Below are 18670 nucleotides of genomic sequence, written 5' to 3'. Positions count from 1 at the left end.
AGGAAAGGAGGCTAGGAACGAAAGGGGGTGTCAGTCCGCCTGTGGTCTAGAGAACAGCGCGGTGTGATATCTGTCTGCAGGGGTGCATAGCTATGGCTGTCATCTGCTGTAGCAGCGGGACTGGGTGAAGGGAGAGGCAAGCTGGGGGGGTGTTAAACGGCGGTGGTTGGGAGGCGACGGGGGAGGGGTGGATACTGGCTTCTGTGCTGGTGTCCCGGGGGTGGGTGGGTGGGTGGGTGGGGGGGGGGATGGTTGAGTTAGGAGATCCAGGCTGTGTGCTAGTGGTCTGGGGCCGGTCGGGACGTAAAAGTGGGAGCGTGTGGCGGTCAGAAGGCACAGGCGCAGACCACGGCCACCACCACTATGTTGCCGATGGTGGCGATGACGGCCACCCACAGCCAGATGGTCTCGCTGGACACCTTGCCGTTGTCCTCCGGCTCCGGGGGCCGCGAGAAGCTGGCGTTCAGGTTGGAGGTGGACGTCTGCAGGGACGTGTTGCCGTTGTACGGGGAATCCATGAAGGCTCCGCTCACTGCAGGGAAATGCTGGAGGGGGAGGGGGAGGGGTGGGGGTGATGAAGGGAAGGGAGGATGGAGGAAAGCGAGGAAGGGGGTGAGGAGGGGAGGAGGAGAGGGAGGGTCAGGAGGGGAGGGGTGGGCAAGAGGAGGGGAGGAGGAGATGGCGAAAGGGGACATTTGAGGGAAGAGAGGAGGTGGGCGGAGGGCGAGGCAGGGGTGACGAAGGGAGGAGGGAGGAGAGAAGAGGAAAGAGGAGGGGTGTGGAGGGGATGGAGGAGAGGAGAGAGAAGAGGAAAGAGGAGGGGTGTGGAGGGGATGGAGGAGAGGAGAGAGAAGAGGAAAGAAGAGGGGTGTGGAGGGGATGGAGGAGAGGAGAGAGAAGAGGAAAGAAGAGGAAGGGGAGGAGTGAAAAGAGGGTGCAAAAGAAGATGAGACAAAAGAACAGAGAGGTTAGCTGGACACATGACAAGACAACACTTTATTCATCTCCAAGCAAGACAATTTGGGGCATTGTGAGCTAATTTTCCAGTGCGGTGCTTTATTGGCTGTTGGCCAGTACAGTAGGGCAGAGTATGTGCTTCCAGGGAGATTTACTCTATCATCAGAGTAATGGCTGTTATAAGGGGTCATACTGATAGTTGCGAGGGGGAACATCGCCCTGTAAGGGGCTAAATGAAGACTACAGGAGCGAGAAACGATGGATGATGTACCAATCTCAAGGTAGTCCTGTTAGAAGTTGACCTTAGATAAACTGCTGTATTTGTGTGCGTGTGAGAGAGTTTTTGTGTGTGTGTGTGTGTGTGTGAGTGAGCGAGAGGATGAAAGAGTGTGTGTGCACTCCGGAGGGCACAGGAGCACCGAGGGGAACAGAACTCAGAACACTCCTGCTGGGTTCGTTCCTCTGGGTCACTTTACTGGCTGTCACAGCTGGAGTCTCTCTTACACAACACAAGACCCCCTCATCACCAAGTCTCTCTCTCTCTCTCTCTCTCTCTCTCTCTCTCTCTACCTCTCTTCCTCACTCTCTCTCTCTACTCTTTCTCTCTCCCTCTGTCTTTCTCTCTTCCCCTCTCTCTCCAATCATTCTCTCTCTCTCTACCTCTTTCTCTCTCTCATTTTCTCTTTATGTCTCTTCCTCTCTCAATCAAATCATTCTCTCTTCCTCTATCCCTCCCCCTCTCTCCTTTCTACCTCCCTCTCCCTTTCTTTCTCCCCTCATTCTCTCCCTCTCCTTCTCATTCTCTCTCTCTCTCGCTTTCTCTCTCTCCTAACTCTCTTTCCCTGTCATACAATTAACTTTTTGGCTTTCTCTCAGTAACTCACATCTAGTCACTCACATCCAGAACCCATAACAGGTGTGTTCATTTGTGTCCACCTGTTATGGTTGTGTACATTCTCCATCTCTTCTCACGCCATCTGACTGACAGCTAGTCGACAAATCACTTACGGTACTCTCCGCGCACCCTCCCCCACTACCTCCCCCCTGACTCCCCCCGATAGACCCTGACTTTGGCATATGGCCGGTCCTGGAGTCAATGCACAAGTGCATTGTGGGATAATCAGTCAGATGCCCTGCGTCTCCACGCCTCATTGGGTCCTTGTCTCCATTCAGACAGGCCCAATCCATCAGTGGTGGACACACTCTTCCACTCTGTCTCTCACACACACACACACACAAACACACAAACACACAAACACACACCATTTTGCTTCAGCTTTCATTTCCATCTGCCAGAGATAAGAGGGCAGAGCAGAGGAACCACAAATCTTCTGGCCCCTACTGAGTTGGAGGCTCACTGTGGATGATCACGAAAGCAGATACCAGCCCCAGCCCCAGCCCCAGCATGGCTGGCTTAGTGAGAGCTGATCACAGCACGGGGGTGACCCCAGCTCTCTCCCTCCAGAGAGAACCGCCGTCCCACTGGAGATGGTCTGTCTGACACACACCGGGACGCGTTGCACAAGCACCAGGGAACATGTCTCATTTGCACGCACACACCCACACACGTACACTCACCCACACACACGTACACACACACACACACACGTACACACCCACACACATACAGACACTCATACAAAACCTTACAGGCACAGACACGGCCAGCGAGGCAGAAGAAGCCTCTGATTGGTCTACAGTCAGCTGTGACTGTCTCTCGGGGGTTCGGGCGGGGACGAGGGGACGAGGCGATGAGGGGACGATGGGACGAGGGGCAGGGAGGGTGGAGCGGCAGGCAGGCAAACAACAGAAGAGCCAGGGAGACGATCGACCGGAACATCTAGTCAACGAGACAGCGAGAAGCGTCGCATTAAGCCTTGAGATTCATCAGTGGCGATAGGCGTTACTAGCCTCAGTAATTAATACTGTGTAATGAGCCTGGCGCCCTTAGAGGCAGCAGTCAGAGGCAGCATGGAGAGGCAGTGCTGAGAGGTAGAAGAGAGGCAGTTCTTAGGGTTAGCATGGAGAGGCAGCATGTAGAGGCAGCATGGTGAGGGAGGCTGGAGAGGCAGCACTGAGGCAGCCTGGAGGGTTTCTGTTCGCTGTCACAACCAGAGGCTGGAGCATCGCTGATGCCCACACAGGGAGATGGACCTGGCCTGACAACACCAAATCTAGAGTCAGAGCTGGCTGGATCACAGAGGGGGAGGTAGGGGGCCAGTCATTGTCGGGCCGTGTTAGAGTCACGGTTAGAGTCAGTGCTAGAGTCAGTGGTGGATTCAGTGTTGGAGTTAGTCTAGGAGTTAGAAAAGTAGGCTGTCAGTGCATAGGAGAAAGCAGGGTCTACTGTAGTTCTCGGAGTCAGAGCTTGAGTCTTAATTAGGATAAAGGGAGGTCTGCCTCTCAGAGTCAAATCAGGCACCATAGGTCAGGGTTGGGGTCATTACAAAGTGACAGAGCGTAAGTCATGGTCTAGCTCTCAGAGTCATTAAAATGAGAAGGTATACTGTTAGCACTCAGAGTCAGAGCTGGAGTCTGTAGAGGGAGAACACTCTTAGATTTAGAACTGGAGTCTGTAGAAGGAATACACTCTCAGAGTCAAAGCTGGAGTCTGTAGAAGGAGAACACTCTCAGTGTCAGAGCTGGAGTCTGTAGAAGGAGAACACTCTCAGTGTCAGAACTGGAGTCTGTAGAAGGAGAACACTCTCAGAGTCAGAGCTGGAGTCTGTAGATTCTACAGTGTAGAAGGAGAACACTCTCAGAGTCAGAGCTTGAGTCTGTAGAGGGAGAACACTCTCAGAGTCAGAGCTGGAGTCTGTAGAGGGAGAACACTCTCAGAGTCAGAGCTGGAGTCTGTAGAAGGAGGAAGCAGGTGCAAGCCCTCAGAGTAATGAGGAGGAGGCAGAGTGTGACCAGGGCAGGGCTGACTGGGTGTGAGAGGATGACTTCTCGCCCTCGGGCCAGCAGCAGAGAGCAGATGAGTCAAGACAGGGACCATACGTGTTTGGATATCACACACACCTTGTGGCTGTGTTGATAGTCAACACACACATACACAGACAGCCATCTGACTCAAATTAATATATTTTTTTAATTATTATTTATTTTTATTTTTTTTAAAATTATCCCCTTACTCTGCATTTCAAGCCCAGCTACCCAGATCTGGGTCATACACACTATTCCAATATTTAAAAAAAAAGTTTGATTTAGCTTGTCAGGTACAAATGAAGTGATTAACTGGTGGGGTGAACGCTGCATGCCAACCACGCAAAAACTAGCACAGCTTAATAACCGTATGAACTACTATTCAGCACAGATTGTGACACAATAGCATCTAGGCCAGGTATAACCAGCACCGGTAGAGTACTCTGTCACTGTGCCAGGGTGTTCAAACTGCTGTAGTGAGTCATGTTGTAAACCTTAAAGTACCTCACCGCGACAACATCCTACTTTTACAGATGCATTGGTGATGCTTGAAAGAGCTTCATCGCTGGGAAAATTAGGCCTTCGCAGTCTCGTTAGCTAGCAGAAGAGAGATCTCTTCTCACGTCGTCAAACAAACCCATTAGAACATATCTTAAAAACCAAATGTGTGTACATGCTGACCATCTTGGCTGCTCTCTCACAGAAGTCAGAGCACTCTCTCGGCTCAGGCCCTGAGAAGCTGGAGGAAACCCACTCCAGCTAGGATGCCAGTTACTGTCAACTTGACACTGTCAACTTGACACTGTTAAGAAAGGTTCCATGCTGCAAACCAGATAAGACCTGAGACTACAGAGGATAATTCATAAGCAACTTTGAAAAAGGTCTCTATAAACCACTTATTATGTATCTTTAATTTAGAGGGACAAGTCTTTCTTTCTTTTCTGGAAAAGAAGGGGGAACTGGAGTGCCGGTCACAACCCGGTTTGTTTTGGTGGTAAAACTGAATATAAAACTGCAGCACCGCAGCGACAAGTTCTCTGCCGACAGCACATCCGCTGAAACAAGGGAGTACTTCAGAGGTTGTGTCCAGTGAGAAGGCAGTACTAGCTACAATTGACAGTGCTGCAGATCAACTGAAAACCGAGAAATAACCCCTGCTAGTAAAATCCCCAACTTCACCAACTGCTACTAGATTAAAAACCTTTAAAAACCTTTTTAGCATTCACATGCATGGACCATATACGAACACGCAAGAACAGCTCAACTGAAAACTCTTGTTCTCTCTCAAACATACTAAAACTGTTATGTCACTAAGCACCAGTAGAGACTGAAGCCCACAGCTCCGGCCAACTGGCATGTACAGTAGAGTAACCTAACACACTCTAACCAGTAGCAAGGGAGAGATTGAGCACACTACAAGCCAAAACCAGAAAGACCTCAAGCCAGACTCGTTTCCCTTGTATAAAAACCGTGAAGTTCAGAGAATAAAATATTCATTCCGATTACACAGCTCGTCTAATGGTTCTGTAAGAGTTCAGACACCCCGAGAGAGATGCACGGGAGACACAGGGAGGGAACGGGGAGCATGTCGGGACACACACAGCAGAGTCCAAAACACACAGATTAAAGAGCTAGAACACCTAGAACGACAAGGCAGGGGGCACGAGAATCCCCCAGGCGACGCTGCATCACAGGTGCAGCTGTTAAGAGTCTAAATAAAAACAACACCTCTCGTGACTATGGGCACCGGAGAACAGCTCCTCCTGGATGTACCACAGCAGAAGCAAAAACAATCCGATTACAGTCTCACAAGAACAGGCAAATCACGAAGGAAGATAAAGTCCTTGAGCTCATACGGAGAAGAAAGGAAAGAGAGAGAGAGACGGACCCAGGAACACAGAAACTTCATTGGGACGTGTGACAACAGGAGGAGATGGAGGGAGAGAGAGGGAGGGAGGGAGGGAGGGAGAGGGGGGTGGCACAGAAAGACAAGGACTCCAGGACGGGGGTACCTACTGTATGAGGGCTCAGTGGAGGGCTGTCGGTCGAGCTGAGTGACCTATGCACTGAGGAGAGAGCCAGAGAACACCAAGCCAGAGGGAGCAGAGAGAAAATGAGCTGAGAGAGAGTGAGAGAGAGAGAGAGAGAGAGAGAGAGAAAGAGAGAGAGAGAGAGAGAGAGAGAGAGAGAGAGAGAGAGAGAGAGAGAGAGAAAATGAGACGGGGATGAGAAGGCGAGGAGAAGCAAAGCTGAGAGGGGAGGAGAGCGAGAGAGCCGAGCGTGAGTGAGAGAGATCGAGGGAGCTGAGAGGAGGAGTGAAGAGCGAGCACTGATTGGACTAGTCAGAGAGAGATCAGGACTGACGGTGTGTGTGTGGGGGTGGGGGGGAGTGGGTTGTGTTATTGCACATAAGAGGTGTGTTTGGGAGAGCTTTTCAGCCTGGGAATGAACTGTTTGTGTACATGTACAATGCTTCAGCTGGGATTTTCCGTAAACAGATTAAGGTCAACTCCTGGTCTGTTCACTCCAGCCAGATATCTTCTCTGGAACACAAACGATGCTATCCTGAGCTCACCTGTTCCCCACCTTCTCCCCCTCTCTCTCCCCTCACTCTTTCTCTCTATGTGCCTCTCTCTCTCTTGTGCTCTCCTCTCTATGCATTCTCGCTCTCTGTCTGTCATTCTCTCTCTCTGTCACTCCCCTCGTGTGTAAGGCGTCATTTGGATAGCCTTCACACTCATCCTCCTTCGTGTCATCCTATTGTCTGACTAATGCATTAGATCACTCTCGAGTCATTCTGCTCGACAACCTCTATTTCTAACCTGCAAATTCTGGGAGATTTGGTTTTTAGGTAGTCTAGATAGATACATCGAATATATCAGATATTAGATCAGATCAGGTATATGTATCAGTTAGATGTAAGGTAAAAATGGAGGCTGTCAGTGTGTGTGTTTGTGTGTGCGCGTGTGTGTGTACATAGGCTTGTGCTTCTATACTGCGCTTTCACACTGTATGTGTTTCCTGTGTGTGTGTGTGTGTGTGTGTGTGTGTGTGTGTGTGTGTGTGTGTGTGTGCGTGTGTGTGTGTGTGTCAGGAGGTTTGCCAAGGCGTCTGACCAGGTCATGGATCAGTCTGTGTTTTCTTCTGAAGGGTGACTTGGCTGATAGCGACTACCCTCCTCAGAGGCCATTGATAGTGAAAGCGTGAACAGCATCACACTGACTGTATTGTTGTAATCTTTGTTTACAGAACAGCAATTGACGTCCAATTACAAACACTTCATAGGCTAAGGGTTAGGGTGAAGGTTGGGGTTAGGTTTCAGGTGAATACCGTAGAGATAGAGAAGTTCTATCTCAACTATGATTTGACAAAGTCTGACATGTTGTTTGGCTAGACAGAACGGAGGAAATATTATGGGATGTCGCCATTTGCATGAATTATAAATAAAACAGGAAGTTTAAATATTCAGCAACCAATTGTGCCACTAAGTACAGTCAACATTGCCCTCCACATCTCCCTCCCTAGGCTAGGTCACATGGGCCTTGTTGGGGTCAGCGTGTTGACTATGCTGGCTACAATAACAAAAGGCTTTTGGGACATTCTCCTGTTATCCTCTTCATCCCTCCCTCACCCGGCACCTACGTACTGCTAGCCTGTGCACTTAGTGAGCTGCTAAGTGCTGTTGTGGATAAGATTGCTCTCGCTATACTGTGTTCTCTATGGCCCCATTACAGACAGAGAGAAACAGCCCTCAGCACACAGATGTTACTCTCCTCTGCTAACAGCTGTCTGGGGGGGGGGAGAGGGAGACGTAAAGAGAGAGAGAGAGAGAGAGAAGGAGAGAGAGAGAGAGAGAGAGAGAGAGAGAGAGAGAGAGAGAGCAGGAGAGAGAGAGAGAGAGAGAGAGACAGAGAGAGAGAGAGTGAGAGAGAGAGTGAGAGAGAGAGGGAGAAAGAGAGGGAGATTTCAAAAGAGAGAGGAAGAGAGAGAGAGGGAAAGGGAGGGAGACAGTGAGAGAAGGAGAGAGAAACAGAGATAGACTAAACAGTGCCGTATAGACTTAAGAGTGCTGTATAGACTAAAGAGCGCTCACTCTGGATAGTTCCAGTAAGCTGGGAAACCCTAGTGTCTACTATAGACTTCAGGCTTAAGTTAAAAATACTGAACATAAGGTTGAGTTGAGCTGCTGCACTCATCATTACAAACCCTGGCAGAAACAACCCCCTAACTGGCTCTGGAACCGTAGCATTCTCAATCAGAAATGCCTGTAAAGTTTTAAATTAAGCCGATAAACCCTGTGTGACAAACACGTTGGATTAACACAGCCCCGAAATAGGAGATTAAAAGAAAATTCTGAGCGAAACAGTTGCCCTAGTCTGACCCAGAATGGTCTCTGATCGAGCAGTGTCTTCAACCAATGGTCCAAATGACGTCCCCTAAATAATCTGCCATCCGTCCCTATGATAGTGTAGCAGAAGGGTGCGGAGCGGACGAGGTGGCCTTCGTTTGAGGACAGTGTGAACTGAGTGTGCATTAAGAACATGTGAGTAGGCTGGTAAATAACAGACATGGCAGCATGTCGACAGGCTGGGGCTGGGGCTGACACACATAACAAATACACACACATGAACACACACCCACAAACGGACTGTGCAGCAGGCAGGCAGGCAGGCAGGCAGACAGACAGGCAGGCAGGGTCTGGGTCAGGCCTAGGGCGAGGGGACAAGAGAGGAGAGGCACCCTGTGGTCCCTCTCTGACCGGACTCACCCCTTCACTCAGGCCCTCCAATGTCTGACAGCTTCCTACTCACTGGACTGCAAAAGTGAAACACACACACTCGCTTTCCCCCACACTGTCATGTCACACTCAGTGTGACACACACACTCGCGGACACACACACACACCCACACACACACGACGGCAACTTTTCCACCCGCTTTGGTGGTGCATGCTATGAACAAGGTCCCTCCAGCTCCGTTTGCTAACAGGCTGCTGTGTTAAAGAGGTATGTCAGAGCTGGCTCCACATGACTGTGGCACGCTCCACAGCCCCACGCAGGCCCACAGATGAGCAGCAAGGGCCCACTGACACATTAGACACGGTGTGGTCGACACCGAGCACCACTGGTACACAGCAGGATCAGACCCCTTCTTTTGTCCGGTCCCAGTGAATAGACCACTGGCCGGATCTCAGGGCTGAGTGATGCGAGAGATGATGGACGGCTCTCGTCTCTAAGTGACGTGAAAGCTGATTGGTTGGTCCTCTCTCTCAACTTTCCCAGTGAACATTCAGAGAGATGTGGTGAGATGGCCTCGAGTTCATCCGCAATAAACTGGTTTACTTGATTTTTAAACTCCAAATGGACATGACCATAAATTGACATGACCGTAAATTGATGTGACGCATTCAAACAAAACAAACACAGATTTAAAAGCCATGACATTGGAAACAAAATTGCATTTGTACTAAAACGACACAGCTCATTTCCAGGCAGCAGCTCAGTTGCAAGGGTCTCCTGTGTGTCAGAGCAGAGCCCCTGTGTCTCCTGTGTGTCAGAGCAGAGCCCCTGTGTGTGCTGTGTGTCAGAGCAGAGCCCCTGTGTGTGCTGTGTGTGCTGTGTGTGCTGTGTGTGCTGTGTGTCAGAGCAGAGCCCCAGAGGACAGGCCGTGTGACCAGGGTCTCCTGTTCTAAACCTCCTCCAGGCCTGCGTCTACCACTAGCTTCTCTCTCTCCTCTGGCCGTCACTGCTGAGAGAACCATCAGAGGCAAGCAAACAGGATTCATTTAGCTTTACCTCTAATGCAGATTCTATTATCTATTCAATTATGTGCACTTTATCTCTCTCTTTCTCTCTCACACACACACGCACACTCACATAAGAATATTGCTGACAGATAATCTACCATGACATATGGATTAGCAGTGTGTTCCGTGACAATTTCTTTGTTTTGTTTCTGTGAGCAGGGGTGAGAGCCATTCATTTCCCCAGGTTATATAAGCTCCATCATCTGTTAGCCTGTTTTATCTCTTTCTATTAGGGCAGGTCTGTCGTGACTTCCACCCCTGGGATAACGAGGAGAGAGGGATGGAAAGGAAAGGAGGGAGGGAGTGAGCAAGTGGGAGAGCGAGAGAGAGAGATAGAGCGAGAGAGAGAGAGAGAGAGAGAGAGAGAGAGAGAGAGAGAGAGAGAGAGAGAGAGAAATTACATAAAACAGGGGTTTGTTGTATTATCATGTTGATGTTGATTGCCATGTTGATTTTGGATTAGAACAAGCAAAGCTACTTTGGTGTGATCCATCAAGGACTTAAGCAGACACCGAGAGAGATAGAGAGTAATGAGGAAGAGAGGGCTGAGGCAGTTGAGGGATGAGGCACAGAGGCAGTTCACATAGAATGGCCTTGTCTGACATTTGCCTGTCATTTAAACTTCAGGTACAAAAGCGTTCTACAGACATGAAGCACGGCAAAAGCCACAACAGGAAATTTCCTTGGAGTAGGAAGTCAAATTCTTAATTCTTTATTGATCAAATAGAATTTAAATTGAATTCAATCATTTATGTCTGACTCACTCATGTCCTAGCAACAGTGGGTAAAGCCGCAGTGAAGCTAGTCTAATCCACATTACAAGGGGATGGCGGGTCACACTTCTCTCAAAGGAAGGAGAAGCCTTTTACAAAGTCGAAAACAGGGTGACATTTCAAAACAAGCTTGTATCTGGGACTACATTTAGCATCCTGTTACCACTGGGGCAGGAGGTGTATTATTCATCAGACGTGAATTGCAGATTTGTTGTGGAGCTCCCGTCCAGACAGGCCTGATTTGGCGGCGTGACGTTTTGCATATGCCTACTGCTCCAACCATGTGTCCTCTCATCCGTCTGAGCAGCTTTGTGACTCATTGTGGTTATATTATTAATGCTATTACCTCCCTCCCTCCCTCCCTCCCTCCTTCCTTCCTTCCTTCCTTCCTTCCTTCCTTCCTTCCTTCCTTCCTTCCTTCCTTCCTTCCTTCCTTCCTTCCTTCCTTCCCTCCCTCCCTCCCTCCCTCCCTCCCTCCCTCCTTCCCTCCCTCCCTCCCTCCCTCCCTCCCTCACACCCCCGCCGCCCTCCCTTCTCCCCTTCTTCTGTTCCTTGCGCAATAAGCTCCCACATCCATAGCCAGGGAAAGGGCCTGACTTCACGTCCAGGCTGTCATCTCTGCAGCGTCTGTCTGTCCATGCGTCCCGGGCTGTAGAGGGAAAGGTACCTCTGTCAGACGCGGTTTCTTCATTCATTCCAGGCGAGGCAGCGTGGTGAACAGCAGATGCTGAGGGCCAGTGAGCTGATGCCCTACTTAGAGCCTCCTCCCATCCCCATCTTCCTCCTGTCTGCCATTAACTAAAACCATCCACCCCCCCCCCCTCCCCCTCCTCCTCCAACACAGCTCCAGGGACTAATACTCAGACAGATCACTGATTAAATATCCATCAACAGATGCTTATCTCTTGGCATAGATTCATCAAGCTCACTCAGGTGGGACGGTGTGGAGAGGGCAGCCTCGACCCTGCACCGCCAGACTCCCATGATTGACTCACTCGCTCGCTCGTTACCGTGGCGCCGGCTGGCACTTTGGGCTCCGAAAGAAGTTCTCAACTCACTGCGGGCCTCTGCTAACTTTTCTCCAACTGAATTGGTTGAGCTTTCAGCTGGAACAGCGGCGGTCTGGCCATCGGGGATACCGGGGGAATCCCTGGTGGGCTGACGGGGTTGGGATGGTCCAAAATACCGGCCCACTTTCATCACCAACCGGCCCTCCCTCTGACATCGCCGGCACCTCCAACTATTTTCCATATTACAGAGCTTGAACACGTATAACGTATAATGTTGCCTTGCCTACTCAACATTTGCGTAACTCGCTAGCAGATGAAGTTCTTTTTGAGAGTGAGAGCATATCATTAGCACCAAAATGTAAAAGTGGAGCTGAAAAGGTCATGGTAAAAAAGAACGATAAGTGCGATGCATTGAGTGGGCAACACACCGTGTATTGAGTGGGTCGGTCTGACAGTAACTCCCGGGCCACTTTTTACCCCCAGTCCGTCGTTTCTAAAGTAATGCTATGTTGCTGATGTAGCAAACTCAATGTCCAAATTTCACAGCGAAGGCTTGATGTTTGAGATGAATACAAACAAGCTTTTTTTGCCTCGTGGCTGTTGAGACGGAACAAAACCGAAACAGAGACAATTGTGCCAATGGGCTTAACAGCTCGAGGGTTCGTCTGTGCATTGATAGGCCACGACTGCATTCCTCCTCATCTCCAAGCCCTCTGGCAAAGCTCACACACATTATGAGAACAGTACAGTATAGAAAATACAAACAACGCTGCCCTCTGATCTGATGAGTTCAGAAGAGGCTCTGAGCATCCAAGTGGACTCTCAAGGATGTAATGGTGTTAATGATGTGATAGTATAGCGCCAGCATAGGATAGGTGGGTGTATGCTCGTTAGCGTATGCGTGTGTGTTGGCAAGGCAGCAGAAGCCTTAGTCTTATTGGGATACTAATGATACTTTCTATGGACTATCATCTCTCTCTCTCTCTCTCTCTCTCTCTCTCTCTCTCTCTCTCTGTCTCTCTCTCCTCTCTCTCTCTAGCTCTCTATCTCTCTCCCCCCTTCGTTCTTTCATTCACTCTTTCTCTCAGCCCCGGGGCACTGAATCAATGGCCCAACACACATCTGCAGTGGCAATCATTAGCAGCCTTTTCAGAGACACAACACTCACAGCTCACAGCTGAGTATTTGTCAAGATAACGTGATGCTGAAACAAAGAAACAGCAATTACACACAGAGATGGGACGATTGTACAGTGAAAGAGGAGGTTGTGAGGTGCCTCACATCATGTTTGCCAATGTTCCTAGCATCATCCTTTACAGTAATAAGAACAACCTTACATTGATTAAGAGACGCAAGCAGCATCCTCAGCTTTACTAAATACAAGCTAATTTTGCTGACCATGATGACCCAGTGAGTCATCCACTTTCATTTTACCCTCACTTGTTTTAGGCCACGTTTTGGATGTGAGTGTGTGTGTGTGTGTGTGTTTATACAGTGTTAATGATGACATCACAGTCAGTAGTTTGAGAGTGAAAGAAAGGCAAGCAGAGATTTAATAAATAATAATAATTGGAAGGCTACAGTAACCCGTCTGTGCAGCCACGTTTTAATGAAAACACCAATGGCTACAAGCAAACATGTTTTTTACGTTATTGTATTTCTACAAATATATGTATTCCTTTCAATAATTTGGCAACCTAAAGAGAGAAACTAAAGTTGCATATAAGTGACCTGTGCACCTAAAACACCATGTAGCTATCGGTGCATGGATGTCTGTCACCTGTCCAGCTACCACACTGGCTAATTATAAGGTCGCTAAACTTAACTAGGCTAGATTACTAATCCAAATGACACCAACTCATACACTTAGTTGTTGTCACTCGCTAACACTGAGTTACAGTAATAAATCATAGGTGGATATATTTCATGTTAGAGAGTAGTTACCTGGGCTGCCATCAGTGATAACTCCATCATTCCCGGTTCGAAAGGCAGTTGGAAAGCCAGCCTGTTGGTGGGCAAAACTTAAAACTACGAATGAAAAAGTTCGGTTTTAGAATGCATAAGATGGTGAGGTGGAGAAAGCTTCGTCTCCAGCGATGGCTCTGTCGAGGTCCACTGTGCTTAGCGGAAAGTGCGCTCTCTTGTCTGCTGGAAGAAATGTATCTCCCGCCTCCTATTTGAGTCTCGGCGCGTGCTGCTGGCGTGCAGGCAAAGTCGCAGAATTATTGATGGCAGTTTTCCGTTGACATATAAAGTCTTTGACGCTTCTACACTCTACAAACTCCTACATTCCTTTCCTTTTGGCGGTTTTGGGGAATACAAATGATGTTTGAGATGGATGAATGGATAATGAATGCATAATTCATTCGGCTAGGACAACCCCTACAGAACGGCCCTTAGGTATGGACAGACTGATGTCGAGAATAACGGCAATTTTAGAAATATGTTCTACAAAACTTACTTTTGATAGGTCCAGTAATTGAATGCTTGGATATTTTTGCTATATTTGGCCATGGCTTTCCCTGTGAATATTGAACCAGAGCTACATGTAGCAAAGAGGGTTTTCAGTGAGTAACCCTGCACTGTGTTTCCTTAGACACTGGGTTTAACCTACAGTGGCTTTAGCTCAGCAGGTTACCGCAAGGACCACATTTCAATCATCGTCAGTTATTTATGCAATCTCAGTGAATGGATATTGTCGAAAGTTTGACAACATGTCAGAGAGGACTGCAGAACACAAACCTGCTGAGTGATGAAAAGCTTTTCCCTGTTACTGCATCAGCAATGCCGGAGCCATGCCCTCAGAAGAGACCTCAAACATCTCTCCTCAATCCCCCCATTTGCAAATGATCATTTTCAATGGCAAACTACCTAGAGGCCTTTGTGAGTTTTCAGGCTTGACACGGCAATCTGTCGTCCACAGGACACAGCACCATGGCATTACTGCTGCATGAACCAACCATTAAGATAGTCTCTCTCCCCTGAAGTTCCCTTTGGCACATCCATGTCTCCCAGTTAGCCAGCCGTGTGGCACCATTATCTAACATAGACTCTTATCTTAGCTAGCCCTGATGGCCAGTGGGCCTGGGGCAGAGGAGACCAGATGTCCAGTGGTGTAGAGAAAGAAGAGTGTGCGTAACACTCAGACACTGTACAAAGGCGGCTCATACAGGCATCTACTTACCAGCATCCTATTGTCATTTAAAAATGAAGCCTGGGAGATTTATATAAAAGCTTCTTTGTTTATGGTAAAATATCCGACCACTGCTAGCATAATACTGACCCTTAAGGAAAGTGAAGTCACGCTTCAGTGGTTTTCTAAAGGGGTCTTTGGCTACTATAAGAGTATAGTGCATTGTTGTGGTCCTCAATGGGCTGGAATACCATGCTGTTCTTGCCAACTACAGGGTAAATTCCCGGTGCTGTTTGGGAGTTCAACGTTTTGAACCTTTTGTTTTGGAGTTGGATGAGAACTAGCTTTGAAATAACGTTGTATTCTGAGAAGTCAAATAACACGCTTGACCAAATGTACATGGAATGTGCACTTGAGCGCAGGATGAACACACACAACTTGCACCCAAATGAACGTGCAGACACACACTGTGTGTGTGATGATGTCTGGAGCCTCGTAATACAATTTGTTGGCAGACCATCACTTCCAAATTGTGACATCTCCCTACTAAGAATAACCTAACGGTCCACAATTCTTTTTTTTACGTCACATGCTGAACAACCACACTTTCCCTGTAACTTCCTCCCATTGGCCTGGATAGAGAGGTATAGAAGGGGCCGATGGGTAATGTAGCGTGCAATTAGCTGCTCTGTGACATCAATGACCTGATTTCCCAGGATTCCGTAGCAGCCTGTGCCTCAGTGGCATGCCACCACTAATCTCCTTCATCCCCCCCGATACAGGTGCCATGGTAACCGCTCAGGTTGAGGCTGACAGAAGCGATGGTGATGATGGTCGGGGGGGCCAATGATGAGGATCAGGATTGGGGTCATTACGTAAGATGATCATATCTCGACTTAACAAAGGCATACATACACCCAATTCCCACAATGCTGCATGCTATTGTGATTCATTTTGAATGCGTTGGTGTTTGGTTTGCAGATGTTCCACAGTCTGACACGTCGCTCCCGCCAATCACATACTGTTCAGGAAGAAATCACACAAGTGAAAGTGATGTCATCCTGGCCCCGGACTTTGGCTTCAGAACGTCTTAGACCACGCCCCTTCACTGCGGGAGTTTAACATGGCCTGTCTCAAACTGTGAAGTTTGTGTCTGATGGAATTTAGATCTGTCAGCCCCTTGCACGAGCTACAGGGTGCTTTGGATAACACAAACACTTTTTAAGCTGTACTTATTCTTCTGTTTGCGAATACTAAAGCTGGTCTTGACATATTTGACAGTAAAAATCTAAACTGCCACTGTCAGTTTCAGAATCCTAAAAATAGCGTTTGAGCACATCCTCCCCCACTTCACTGAACCCATAAAGGTACTGCCTCCCCCACTTATGTCATTTGCAACTGGCTTGAGCTCTCCTTCCTGTCCTGTTATCTCCTTTATCGAGCTGAAATATCGGTGTTGCACTTTCTCCTGTCCCAATATCTCCTCTATCTGCCTTAATGTCTTAGAAGGATGGATGTGAAGGCATGAATCAGGGTCAGTTTCATTAAACCCATCTGTCTAAACTTTTCCAACTGTGTGACAAGGACACTGTCTCCTTAAAGTTACAGGGGGCCAGTCCAGACCCACGCACACGCCAAGACGCACATTAGGAGCTTCTCATCATCATCCTCATCACTGTCTTCTTCGCCCTCTTCCTCCTCCGGATCTCCTTCCTCCACTCCCATCCTCCCTCACATCCTGATCTTCCCCCATGTCTCCTCCACCTCTTCCATCTCTCCCATCTTCCACATCCCCTCCTGTCATTCCTCCCGTCCTCCTCTTCCTCCTTATTAGTTGTATCGTAGACATCCCCATCACAGTTACACCATCACAGTTACACATCAGACGTGTGTGTGGGGGCTGCACATGGCTCAGTTCATGCGTCACGTGATGAAGCACATACATCAGCTGAAGAATTGTAATGGGAGGGACAAGTTGCCTTCACCCCTCACCCCCTTCACCCTCCCTTACCCTCCCCTCACCAGCCCCCCACCACAACCCCTGCCCCTCTTGACAGATGCTGAGGCTTTCGCACGCAAGTCTGGACCAGGAGCTCTGCGGATCCCCCCAAAGACAAACACACACAAATGCACACACACTCAAACTTCCACCACAACAATTGTTGTGTGAGTGTTTGTGTGTGAGTTTGTGTTTGTGTGCGAGTGTGTTTGTGCGGGCGTGTTTTGTATGAGAGTCTGTGTTCATGTGTGTGTGAATGAATGTCTGTGTGTGTGTGTGTGTCTGTGTGAGTGTGTGTGTGCATGTGTGTGATGTCTCCAGAGTGATCTTGGTTCTATGCTGGCATGTCAGCTGAAGTTGTAAGACCACCCGTGGCAGAGTGTGCTGAAGCACTCGCTCCTGGGAGAGAACATGACGTGCTTTCATTTATCATTCTTTCTCGCTATTTCTCTCTCCATTTCTCTCTCTTTCTCTCTCTCTCTCTCTCTTTCTCTCTCGCTTTACTCACTTCCTCTTGCTATTTCTCCCTCTCTTTCTCCTTCTCTCCCTCTCTCTGTTCCTCTTTCTCTCCTAGGGTGGCATTCGGGAAGTTCATCAACACCACTTCACCAGCGGCAGACAAGAGGGGCCCAGCCTGGTAGAGGGTCACATAGCCTGAGACTATATGCCTAAGCATCACAAACACACACACACACACACACACACTACGAATACACACCTCCTTGTCCCCCAACCTCAGCCTTGTCCTCCTAATCCTTCAGGGTGATTCTTACGCTGCCACAGCATGACAGTGGGAAAGTGCTGTGTTAACATCCACCAGAACCCAATGGTGGATTCTTCGTGCACACCAACGTGTCTATAGTCGCGTTTATCTGAGGAGCTGCCCGAATCTGATATTGACTTCACCTGACTGCAAGATTGGATCTCAACCCCTCTGCATTAGTGAAATGTGTTCTTGTTCTGAATGAGACATCTAACAGGAAAACAGACCTGGTTTCTAGGCCATCCACTGGGTCATCCCATATTCTGTAAACACCGTCTCTTGACTGTAGCTCAAAGATGCAAGTATGCTGTGTTTATCTGACCTCTCTGAAACCCCTAGTGACTGCAACTCAATGTTATGGTTATATCAGCCTTAAAAAGTTAGAAGTTGGTGGAATTGAAAACAAAGAAGGAGAGAGAGAGAGAGAGAGAGGGAGAGAGAGAGAGAGAGAGAGAGAGAGAGGGAGAGAGAGAGAGAGAGAGAGAGAGAGAGAGAGAGAGAGAGGGAGAGAGAGAGAGAGAGAGAGGGAGAGAGAGAGAGAGAGATAGAGCAAACTCCACAAACTCACTCACTCCTCAAAGTCCCTGAGACTACCTTCCAAAGTTTCACTGGAAACGAATGTTCCTCAATAAGCCCGCTCCTAGATTCAGAGGGCATACTAGGACATTCATCATCCATGACTTCAGACCTAAACACACATAGCAAACGGCAAAAAACAAGGTGTTTTAATGATGCATGTTAAACCAGGCCCTGTAAAGTTTGTAGGTATACCTTCAAGTTCAATATTTCCAGGGTGGATGTGGTTGGAGGAGGAAGGTGAGAGATCTTGAGATCTTTACCGAGATGCTTCTGACAACAACACGGCTTTAGCTGCCGCTGCGGTTCCAAAAATATAACACTGGTTGTTCACTGACGGTGCCTCTGGGTGACAAGAAAACTGTACCCTTCTCCTCCCTCTCATCCCTCTTTCTCTCCTCCATTTCTTCTTCTTCTTCCCCTCTGATGTTCTCTCCCCATGTGCGTCTTGGCCAGACTGCTCATTGTGAAAGGAAGTTGTGTCGTAACCGTCAATTAAAGCTTGCCCCTCGGGCAGAGTGGCAGTTATTGTCAGCATGAATATATGAGAAAGAAGCGGATGTGTATGGTTTTGCTAAAGGTAAAGTCTTTCATACATCGCAAAGTGTGTGACATAACAAAAAGATTCAGTTCACCAGGCATACATCAACCAGCTGGTGTACGGTATGACAGATATGGAAATGCAAAGGCATGTTGTGCAACATGGGAACGCTTGTTCCCAGGTCTTG

General features: G+C 48.5%; 1 protein-coding gene across 1 annotated transcript in view; it reads right to left on the bottom strand.

Moving 5' to 3' along the window:
- Positions 1 to 240: 240 nt before the first annotated feature.
- LOC124477888 (uncharacterized protein C14orf132) overlaps positions 241 to 18670 on the bottom strand; it is a 21875-nt gene continuing 3445 nt past the window's right edge. The window contains exons 2-3 of the mRNA XM_047035959.1: positions 5899 to 6001; positions 241 to 545 (exon numbers count right to left, since the gene is read on the bottom strand). Coding sequence (XP_046891915.1) covers positions 327 to 545; positions 5899 to 6001 — 322 coding nt within the window. The 3' untranslated portion in view covers positions 241 to 326. The remainder of the gene's footprint in view (positions 546 to 5898; positions 6002 to 18670) is intronic.

This window comes from Hypomesus transpacificus, chromosome 15, assembly GCF_021917145.1.
Source record: "Hypomesus transpacificus isolate Combined female chromosome 15, fHypTra1, whole genome shotgun sequence".
Classification (NCBI taxonomy): domain Eukaryota; kingdom Metazoa; phylum Chordata; class Actinopteri; order Osmeriformes; family Osmeridae; genus Hypomesus; species Hypomesus transpacificus.
This window is presented reverse-complemented; position numbering and strand designations above follow the sequence as displayed.